Below are 12368 nucleotides of genomic sequence, written 5' to 3' on the forward strand. Positions count from 1 at the left end.
ATAAATAAAATATACTAATTCACAAAAGTCAAATGCATTATCTGAACTAATGTCTGTTGTGATTCAGATATACAGTCGAACTTGGTTATTTATTACGAGGGAGATGGGACCGACTGAATTTGCTCGTTATATCAGAGAATAGATATTTTTAAATGAGCAGTCACAAAACACAAAAAGTCACAATTCAAACAAAAATACACAATTAGAATTTTTCCCCGAAACAAACATGGCATTGATAAACTACAAAACAAGTTGTTTATTGTAATGAACGCTGGTAGGTACCTACTGACTTCAGCTTGGATTTTTATATATTATTGTATTTTCAACCATATAGGTGGATACTTTTTCAATATCGGCGAAAACACCAATTAGGTACTTAGACAGTTAACTAGTGTCATAAACGTAATCCAATTCCAGCGGCATCGCTCTACGATCGGATTTTATTGCTTAGGGTCGAAGATGTTTTTAAACGATCGACACGTTAATAGTATTAAGAAAATTTTTGACGATATTTTTGTTCGGTATATCCAATAAGTAGCTCGTTATAAAAGTGAATAAATGTATGGAGAAAATCATAAACTAAAATGTCAACGAATGTTTCCTCATTACATCTGAGATCTCGCTATGTCTGTGATCGTAATAACCGAGTTCAACTGTATCTACATTATGGTGGTCATATGACAGACCTATTGTACCAAAATTCAATCGGACAAGCCTTGAAACACGCTACATGCCAGCTTTTTAAATCAGACGCATTAAATAATTCCCTACCAAATATTTTATAATTCCCAATCATATAAATAAATAATACTTTACTTTCACTTGTCCACATCCATATTAATTTACCAAACCATCCTATTATCGAGTGATATCCTTCAAAAACAAAATATTTACTGAATTCTTTCTAATATTCATAATAGTACTATTCCATTTGAGTCGTTTTTTGCGATCCGGGTTTCGCCTTTCGGCATCTTCAGGCACTGGAGTGTAGTATTTTTATTGTTTATAATTACGAATGATCTATTATTGGGGTTTGACGGATTTATTATACACTTATCGAGTGTATTATTATTGATAAGGTTTTTTACAAACACTTCATAATTTGTTTGTTATATTTTTTTATTGTGACCTTTGACTTGATAGTTAATGGAATTTTTACCTACTTTATCGTATTGATTGGTTATATTATAAGTTAGAGTTAATAGTATTCGTTGTCAGTGGTGAGTGTACACAGTGCCTGAATATGCGGAAAGGCGAAACCCAGGTCGCAAAAAACGACTCAAATGGAATAGTACAAAACTTAAATCCATTAGTATTTAAATTCAAATTCCAACAAGTACCTTCGGTCGATAGTATTAATATTATAATAATTTGTATAATACATATTATTTCAAGCATATAAATTTAGTCCAGTTGAGAAAACAAAGTCCCTATCGATTTGAATGTGACATAGAACTAAATAGTTTGGACTTATAAGAGCATATTGTATTGGTAGCATAATGACTCTTGTAAAAAAACATCTTTTAGGCTGCTGCTGACAGTACGTATTATCGCAGCCATAATAAGAAAATGCACATGTAAACATATTGTATTATCATGCATTGTATTATTACGATTCAAAAAAGTTCGGAAGCTTCTGAATTTTTACGCGAAGGATTTGTTCTATATCTGCGCCTGCGCAGTATCACGATAGGCGAACCTGCCGGTAAAAAAACAATCTACACACTCATTTTGAGGTTAACCAATTTACAACACCTGTCAAATAGTACTTTAAAATGACAACATCGCGTCTCGCTTGCTCTTGAATGGCGAGACAGTCAGCACTTTTACGCGTAAACAGTTATTATCGCGATAGTTTAAAATACACACTATTGCTGCAAGTCAAGTAAACCCACTGCTCCTGTAACAGCCAAACATCACAAAGCACCGAGGATGCCAATGTGGCATCTATACATGTGCAACTTTGACATACAAAATTAATTCGATATACGATTTATGCTTTAAAGATATATCAACATGGTTGAATGTACGTCATTCGAAATAGTCCACGATAAAATAAATATATATTTCGCTTATGTACCATTCATTTTATTTGGTCTTGCTTGTATAATTAATGTCATTCAATCATACATAATTAATACTTTTATGGGTTTATATATAATGCCAAATGAGTAATAATTTTTTAGTACGTCATAAATGAGTTAAGTGGGCATTAAATCGTACTAAATAATTGTCATTCCTTTCCATGAATAGGCTTGTTTTTAAAGACGCTAATATTGCAGTAACAACTGTATATTTCATAGATTAGTGAAGATAGACATTGAAAATTTGATTGACATAATATCGTCACTGTTCTGGCAGAAGACACTAATTCGAAAAAGTGACGTAATAAGTTGGTACCAAAATGTTCCTTATTTCAAACTTTACCGTCTGGAAACCTTCTTAATAAATAAAGTCTTTATTTTAAAGTCATCCTTTTTACGATTACTTAATAAACTCACATGATAGACCATTATTTCAAACATTTTAACAACTTCAAGGTCAAATTACTCAAAACTAGTATTCTCCAGTTAGTGTGTTCTGCCAGAACATATATATCGATCGGGTGGTTATAGTTACACAATTTTTAATTTTGTGATCGAAATTTGCTGATTATATATATAACATTACCAGTGTTTTGTGTGCAATTTTTGCAATAAGTAGTGCGTTAAAATGTTACCCAAATATGTAATAATTATAAGAAAATGAAGTTGAGAAAAAGCTTACTAAGGTTAATGATTAAATAAGCTGTACTTAAGTCATTTCACATTATAGAATCATTTGTAGTAAAAATGACACTTAATATCCTAAAGATTTATTTGTCAAGGCCGCAGTAAGCCTAAAAATGCCTTGCATTAGTGTTAGAAACCTTTTACATACAATAAATTATCACATGTGGAATCGCAAATGACAGTATGTTAGTAGTTAAATAAACGGCAGGTTACCATTTTGATTTTCTATAATCCAAACTATTCGGTGTATAGATTGTTTCTCTACGATTAAGCTGGACAAATTTTTGTAAACATCAAAATATGAGGGTTGAACCATGAAGAGGGTCCCAAGCCGTTTGTACGTACATGCGGAATTGTTTTATGTTAATAAACAGAGTAAAACCTTTCATCCCTACTAAACTACAGCTCCTTAATTTGAAAATTGACTACATCGGGTCAAAGCTCGATTGGACTATATATTTTTCATTCAAGGTCGAAAAGTTTGTTCATAAAATGCAGTGATTTTAACTGGATTTTAGAACAATCTTTAAAACATGTATTTACTGTATTAAATATGACATTTTGAGCCTATTATTAATTATTATTGAGGTGCTGAGAATCAAACGAGTACAAGTGGCATGATATATTAAAAAATAGTTATAATTAGCACATCACCATATACCAATTTATCCGTGAAACAGGATTCGAACATGCAATGGCTTTGTATAAAAAGATATACAGTAAAACCCTGTTGATATGGTTAATTCGAAATTCGCCAACTTGAAGAATGAACCATAAAAAGTCACCACTGATATTAATTTGAAAGAAATAGAAACAACTTTATTTCAAATCTTACTAAATAAAAACAAGAACAGGTGGGCGATATGGTCAATTTTTAAAACATCTAAAACCGATCAATTTGGAAATCATAGAGCACCCGGGGAACAATAGTGGCACAAGTCCAAATTTGTCATTTTTGAGTTAAGTATGCAGAAATGTTCCAAAATATCATTTCTATCCGCACAAATAGCGGCATAATTCTTAAAAATATAATGATGGCCTTATAAGCATTTTTGTCATTATCATATTATAACATTTTACTTGAATTCAAGCAGAAATAGTGGCACAATGATCATTGTGCCATTGTTATTGCGTATAACATTCAAAATGAGATGACTCAAGTGTGCCAACTTCACGCTATTATAAAGTAAATTAAAAAAAAAAATGATTTAACACACCAAAATAAAATAGCCACTATTATTACCCGGGTGCGATAGATACTACGCAGAACTTCTCGGTCCATTCGATTTTACAATTGAGAACGTTAACTTCTGTCAGTCCAAGGATTTTGAGGATGTGTCTCGCCAGCCGGACAGCCACATCTCGAAAGCCTCAATTCTCCGTGACATCTCATGGTATAGCATCCATACCTCCATATCATAGAAAAGAATTGAGAGAACATAACAATGAACCATACATAGTCTCAGACCGAGGTTAAGGTCTCGATTGCTAAGGTTGGTGTCTCATTTTGAGAAATGCATTCAATTCTACTTTTATTTCCTGAGACTGGTCCTATTTCTCATTTACCCATGTTCCTAAACATGTTAGTACAAACTTAATTGCTATGTGATTTACTCGTAAGGGTTCATTTATTGGTTATCGTGTGGGCTTATTTATGATGAGCTAGGTCCATTTCATCATTTCCTCGGCGGGTAGTCTTCATGGCTGAGTGGGTGATGGTGTTTTATGGGTTGTGTTATGGTAAGGTGATTGGAGATGGTTTGTCGTGTTTTTGGGATCCTAATTATTTATAGTGGGTCACATGTTCTATCGGTTCGCAGTTAGTAACAAAACTTGAGTTTGTGTTTGGTGTCGCTATTTTTGATACTGTTAATAATTTTCATGTCTTGAGGTACATTTTTAAACTTTAAGAATTGCTGACTTCACCCTTTCTACCATTTGCACTGTGTCATCGGTATATTGTGAATATGTTTCCTACAAACTACTTTAAAAGTTAAGGCTTCCGAGTACAGGTTAAATAATAGAGGTGACAGTATACACCCCTGTCGTACACCATGACGAATTTCTATCTCTTCACTGTCTGTTTTCATAATACATTAGTCTATACCAGTAGTTCTCACGTGAAATTTAACTGTGGCCGCACAATTGATATTGACAGTTCTATGGAAACGTCTGGTGGCCGCACCAAATTTTACTTTTGTTATGATTGAAAAAATTAAAGCTAAATTTTATTTACTAAAAAAAATGCATCAATTTATTTATAGACGAGTCCATTTAATAAAAGACATTTCAACATTTTAGTACATCTTCTTATTGTGCCATCCTCTAGCGGAGGTCGGCCACCATCAAGGCGATCTTAGCTTTGTCTGCTACCCGGAACAGTTCAGTGGAGCTACATTCGTATCAATCACGGAGGTTCTTAAGCCATTTAGTACATATATCTATTGATTTAAAAATAATGCAAATGGAAATTCCTCAATACTCCTTTCTTCTAATGCGAGCCGCATGGCTGCTTCTAAGTTTACATCTGTCAACCGGCTTCGATTTTGTTTTTTATGAAGTGCATTACACTGAATGATCTTTCACAGTATAGGTACAGCAGTAGGAAAAATCAACAATATTAATAAAGCAATTGTTGCCAATTCTTTGAATTGACTTGATTCATGGTCAACGTATAACTTAACTAAAATTTTTCAGAGGTTTGTATTAACATTTTTTTTTTTAAATAAACTGTTAATACAAACCTCTACTCTGTGGATGCCCATATGATCCTATTAAGATCGGACATGGTCGAAAAAAAAAAAAAAAAAATTTTCAACCGTGGTATTATTAAAGTGGTTTTTAAGTACTTGGTCATGACTTATTTCCAATAACGCATATTTAACTGTTAATTAAATTAAATTCTGAAAATGATATTGAGGGGCCGCCGCACATTAGAACCACTGGTCTATACTATCAGTTGAATGTCCCTTGCATCAATGCCTTTCTTTTGTAAGAGTTTAAGGTTAGGATGTTTAACTCTGTTGAATAGTTTCTCATAATCGACGAAACACATAATATGTGTTTGTATTGTATTCATTCAATCCTCAGCATATTAATTGCACTATTGCTACTTCATTTAATAAATTAACTGTCATAGTCTTAATTCGAAATTTCTAAATCCCGCGTAGCATGGTGCAAATTTAAAAAATACATCAGTTTGTGCCGTGTCCTTAAACACCGATCTAGGACATTCATTTTCGAATTCCGTACACTTAAATTCTACCGTCCTAATATGATATACTTAACGCGCGATGCTAGGCACAATATCACAAGCGACAAAATAAATTTTACGATGCTATTACGAAGTATAAAAAGGCTAATTAATAATAGTTAATCTAGTGGAGCGCGGCACCTTTGGTTCCGGTGCTGTGTAACATGAGCAAACAGCGCAAGACGTGTTTGCCGATCAGTCAGAATGGTTATTTGTAGTGTCAACATAAGAAAAAGGCACTAAATATAATAAAAAAATTATCATAAGTAGGGGGTCATCTATGAATGATGTCACATTATTCATCAGTATTTTTTGAGACCCCCTCTGGCCATCATCCAGTGGCGAAGGGTGGAGGTAGGCTGTTATGATCCGCCATAAATAGTGCACACTATTGTCAGTCATATGTATTTGTTTTCATTGAAATAATACTATAATTTACAGATGATGTTGGTTAGTTTTTAAAATTCAATGAAACCCTGCGAAAACCATGCCATAATAGATAATAGTCAAAAAATATTCATCTATAAATATCTAAAATTATGCAATTAAATCATACATAACTTTGGATATTTTATAGACAAAATAATATTTTTTATCTTTTATAGTTTGGTTAGGCAGGGTTTAAAGAATTTAAAATAATGAACAAACAATATGTGTCATATTTTTCTTAATCCAACGAAAACAAATATGTATGAATGTAAAAGTGTGCACAATTTTGTCATATCACCCGAAGTATACCAAAACTATTAACGGTGTCGTTTAGTCAGAGTTTAATTGATTTTTAAAAACTAACCAACACAGTCTGTAAATTATAGTCTTAGTTCAATAAAAACAAATGTGTATGACTAACAAAGTTTAATGTGCACTATTTATGGCGGATCTTAACAGCCTATATCCACCCTTCGCTACTGCCATCATCACATCACCATCTTCAATTCTAAAAGTTTCACATGGGTTTCCAGAGTGGAGGTTGCAATAACAGGTTTTTGTTTTTATGAGAGATGGATGTTTATCACTTGTCAATATATTAAGTCCATACTCTGGGTCCAATCACACATTGAAAAACAACATGTCAGTTTGTTAGATTCGGGAGTCAAACTGGAATTCACGATAGTATAAGTCGGCACATAACTACTAGCTCATCGACAATTCATCACAAAATCTTTCACCCTCCTGCGCATCTGTGTTATACACAAGACTGCTATCGAGGGTAGTTTTGTATCGAAGTATTAGCACTTATTGTAACAATTACTACAATAAGTTACTTGTAATTGTTACAATAAGTGCTATGTTTTAACTGTACCTCTCTTGGGTGTGATAAATTTTAGAGCGAGATTTTCACTGTTTAGACGGAGTCAAAGTATTAGCACTTATAGTAACAATTATAATACTTCAATACAAACATAAACCCCCCCCCCCATATCACCTTCGTCACGAATCATCACATTATATCAGGCCCCTACCCCCATTCAGGGTGTGACATCATATATGGACGACCCCTAGATACATATAATTATATAATAACAAAACAATATTCCCATACATATTATTCTATGTGAGATAACAAAGTATAAAATGGTGTAATTCTTCTTCATCCAAGTCAGCAGTGATTCAGAAGCATCTTTAGGAATGAGGAATAAATTATTGCCACCCTGTAAAAAACAGAAAACACATTATAAATTAAGAGAAATGTTACCTTCTGTTCACCATTTGCCTAATTTTTTAAAAGCTTTTTCTGTGATCCATACGTGCGTTACGTGTTCACAATTTGCAAAAAAAAAATCACATTTGGGTCACCAGTGTCTCTCTTAAGGCTTAATTACATTGGCAGACGCGCAAATCCAACACGATCCAACAATCCACGCCGACCGTCATGACCAACGTCTTTACACTATAAGCAATTACACGCAACGATTCGATCGCGTTGGTCCTTGCTTTTGCTTGCTATTATTAAAAACATAGGTTGACCGAAAACTATTTCTTCGTTAGATTGGTGGCTACACTGAATAGTTTTCCCTCGCAATTTTACGTCAGAACTCAGCTGTCAAACCTAACCTCGCTAGCTTCAGATATTTTCGTACGTTCTCGGCAATCTTCGCTTGAATCTTCGTGAATCGTGGCAGACGGAAATAGGATTGGTTCCAATTTGCTCACGATCGTTCACGGTCCCGGAAAACCATAGATAATAGATTTTGGCAATCGTGGCAGATGATCGGGACAGACGCAATCTGCCAACGTAGTTTGAGCATTAGCATCCCCCCAGGTCAAATCCACCCCTATGACATCAAGTGCACACAAGTTGGTGTAATATACAGCTAATTGTATTTTTTTGGTCGGTATCGACTTTGTTTTATGTCCTGTGTAACTCCTGCTCTAAGGTCAAGGTAAGGAGAAGAGGTACTCACTTTCCACTGGTAACAGTGTTGAGTAAATTGACGATATACCGCGGGCACATGTCAGGATGCATGACGCGTGCGTGGTAGAGCAGTCCTTGGCACAAAGCGTACAGCAGCTCCGGCAGTGGCAGATGCTCTGGGATAATTTTGTACTCATACAGTCGACTGCACAGGATCTAGACCAGATTAAAATAAATATATATAATAAATCAGACATTCTGTATAAAAGTGACACAGAAGGTTCGAGAAACCAACTGCAAACGAAACTGAAAAACACAACCCCTAAAGGCAGACTGCCTGAAATGCCTGTGGGCATATACCATGACACAAAAAAGTTTAGCAGTCGTGCCGGGAGTAACCTCCCAAGATCTTAGTTGGTGTCTTAGTATCGTTACGATTATTCAACAAATTTCGTAAGACTCAGCTGCAAAGAAATGGCATCAGTTATTCAAGTTATTCCCGGAACAATAGACTAAAAGTATTTACAACATCTAATTGCTATACCAAACGGGTATTTTCTCAGATGGATTTAAAATGGTCAGATGCAAGAAACAGAGTTCTGTTGAGTTGATAAAATCGGAATTACTTATTCAATTCAACATGATATACTCATGTGCTAAATTTTACCAATACTTTAAGCGCAGCAGATAGAAACTCTTCAGCGAAGTACAAATAGGCGAGTGTCGGGAAAAAACATTGTTTAATATTATTATTTTGATAGTTAAAGAGTTTTGTAGTTTGTGTTGTGTCATTTATGATTGATATTATAGAAATATTGAATTATGCACTTTTTGGGTTGTCTCACTTTTTGCTCCTAAATCCCATCCCGATTTCACATGTCACATGGTAAAAATCTCAATTGCAATTCTCGACTGTGCGTAATTCTTATTATTCTTGTTAAGATTCAGAATTCTCGAAAAATTCTGATTCCTGTATATCGAGAATATTTTATTTTGAAACTTCGAAATGATTTCCTAAAGAGCACCTAAACTTGAATAATTGCAAATAATTGTCCATGCATTTACACGTAAATTTAACATATTATAGTATGTGGCTCCACTATAAAAATTAACAGATTTAATCTTAAAAAGTGCGGTGAAATATTGAATCAGCTATCCGACTAATGACATTTAAGATTTAAAAAACCAGGTCCTAACCCAAAGTTTTCAAATTGAACTATGGAGCAAAACACAGTATACATGCATTAAAATCAGAATAAACATGCTCATTTGGTGTAAGTAATTTAATTATAGAAGTCCTTACATGTAAAATGGAGGTAATCGATGCGAGTGATATGGAGAGGTTGGGGTTGAACCAGAACGCTGATCCAGCGAGGAATCCGGCCGGCAGAGCGTGCTTCGTGGAATCTCTTCGATGCCGTCGACACAATATACATGTCACCAACTGAAAAATATAATAATAATTTCCATCATAACGGAATACTTCTGATCTAATATAATATTAGGGTAAAAATGATCGTGTCCGGAAACTTGTACGTATGCAGTTCACCGTATCACACTTCACCGTGAAATGTATCGGAAATATATGGCCATATATTAAAGACCGTCCAAACTGTTTGGGTCGTATAGTACTGACATAAAATTCATGTCTAAATAAAACACCGTTCTTGTCAGTTTACACTTTACAGGAAGCCAGCAGCAAACAAATTTTGAAAATAGCCGATATACTGGATGATTTGTTAGGTTAGGTAAGGTTTTCATTCTTGAATTCATGAATTTTTCCAAAATCAGCTATGAAAATTGAATTAATGTTCATATTGAATCTAATAAAATTGGAGACATATAGAATATTGGTAAAGTGTGCCACGGTGAAATGCTTTACGTACAATTTACATGTAACCCTATCAATCTACCCTGGTATATTGAGAGTTAACTGTGCCTATATAAAACATTTTACTATGAACACAGTAGAACTTGCTATACATATAAAAATAAAACAGAACGCTATAAATAACAAAAATTCACAATAATTAATTCATATTGAATCTAATAAAATTGGAGACCGTATAGTATACGATCATCTCTTTCAGATAAGTAAGCTCACGGAAAACTGTGCCACGGTGAAATGTTTTAACTATAGCTCACATGTAACCAAAGATTTGAAGATGTGTTTTCTGAGATAATACTCTATCAGTATTTCCTTTCTTTTTATTATCGTCAGGGCCAGATTTTTCAAGTTCAACAAAGTGACAATTATTGTTATTGAACAGGTGTTATCAAGAATGCGGGGTCATCGGTTCTGATGTATTAAACAAATGAAATCAAATTTCAATTGAAGTTAATTAAACATTATTCCAAAAGACGAGTGGCGTTTATTACATTGTGTGGGCAGGATCAATGTTCTCATAACACATTGTAATGTGGGAAGACTATATTATCAAAGAATTTGAACTATACAGAATGAGTCTTAAGTTGTGATTATATTATGCTACACGTCGTGTACTATCACGTGACGTCACAGTAAGCTGCCGCTATGGGAAAAAAGTGTGTAACGTCGTTTTTCTTGGTGTTTAAAATGTTATCAGACTGATGCTCCCATCCCGTAGCACATTTTGAATCTTTAAACGAACATTGTCAGTTGGCAAAATCTGTCGAAATCACCACAACAGTAATGAGGTCACCCCATGTTGTACTGCACTGCATCGACACCTGCATAGCTCAATGAACGTTTTTATCATTTTCTACATGCCTACACATTTTGACTCATGTCGAAATCGTGTGTTTTTTGTTTTTAGCGATTGGCACTATGTATTTTCTAAAAGAATATTGTGCATTATCTACGGTCTGCAGGTTGGGTTCTGTTCAAAATATTATTGAATTTACAGTGATCGTGTTTGTTCAAAATATTCTGCAAAATGATGAAACCATAGACTAAATTTGTTGCCATGACAGCGTGACAGTACGCGACATGCATCTCAATATAATTACAACTTTAAACACTATTTCCATTACGGCATTAGAACACATTTAAATACTGAACAAATGAAGCATAGTTAAGTTGGTAAACTGCACAGATGTTAACATCACTAAGTTGGCATTTTCGATTTTGTTACTCAACCAATGGTTTTACAGATTTTTTTCAACTAAATAATAATGCCGAAGTGTTGTATTATTGGCTGCTTATGTACTAATCGTGACAAATTGTCTTTTCATACACCCTGCAAATTGGCAAATAATCCTTATAGTGGAAATATGAAGTTCTCTTTAAATAAATCTGCAATATGAAGTAACTTCCAGCTAACCTAACAGTAGACAGCAAGACTATTCTAAGATTAATATGATAAATTATCCTCGATAGTCACCGATAGTAGCCTTGTGTATAGAATAGAATATGCGCTGGAGTCTATATCAAATATTACAATACAAAGAATTCGGTAGGCTTTCATTTTATTAGCCCAAAATAAATAAATGTCCATGATAATAATATTATGTTAAAAGTAATTATATTGAAACGAAGATTAACATACCCGATAGATTCCAATGTATCCTCCGAGGAATAGTCCGAGGCTGAAGTGCTTTCTGGTGATGGTCCGGAGGGCTTTCATGGGAGAAGCGAGACGCGGAACCACTGTTCTCAGCATGGACATGGCGCATCCCAGACCAAACATTTGTACTGCGCCCTGGAAACACATGTCAAAATAATTGATAGGTATTAATTTTATCAAGGAAGTAAAACTATCAGTCGACGATGCAATCAGTTATCGATCTCTCGTAATTAGGTAATCACAGACAAGTTACAGAATCCATTGTCAAGAGATAACGTAACAATGTGTATTGCGGCATGAAGTGGACTTCCAACAATATTTAATTGGGAAATTAAAATAACTTTGACAGAATAGCAACACTGAGTTGTATTCCACGCACCGGAAAGAGGCAGCTGCTATCTTTCTTCTCACACCAGCTCTCGAGCAGGGCGGTCGCATTCTTT

At 34.3% G+C, this 12368-nt stretch overlaps 1 protein-coding gene across 1 annotated transcript in view; it reads right to left on the reverse strand.

The window, feature by feature from the left end:
• Window positions 1–7020: 7020 nt before the first annotated feature.
• The window catches only part of LOC147073109 (transmembrane protein 135-like), a 39937-nt gene continuing 34589 nt past the window's right edge, over window positions 7021–12368 (reverse strand). The window contains exons 6-9 of the mRNA XM_085945328.1: window positions 11908–12060; window positions 9684–9824; window positions 8430–8596; window positions 7021–7676 (exon numbers count right to left, since the gene is read on the reverse strand). Of these exons, the coding sequence (XP_085801454.1) occupies window positions 7625–7676; window positions 8430–8596; window positions 9684–9824; window positions 11908–12060 (513 nt within the window). The 3' untranslated portion in view covers window positions 7021–7624. The remainder of the gene's footprint in view (window positions 7677–8429; window positions 8597–9683; window positions 9825–11907; window positions 12061–12368) is intronic.

The sequence above is a fragment of the Rhyacophila brunnea genome, unplaced genomic scaffold, assembly GCF_057557595.1.
Source record: "Rhyacophila brunnea isolate RB1 unplaced genomic scaffold, BYU_Rbru_1.0 scaffold_18, whole genome shotgun sequence".
NCBI lineage: Eukaryota > Metazoa > Arthropoda > Insecta > Trichoptera > Rhyacophilidae > Rhyacophila > Rhyacophila brunnea.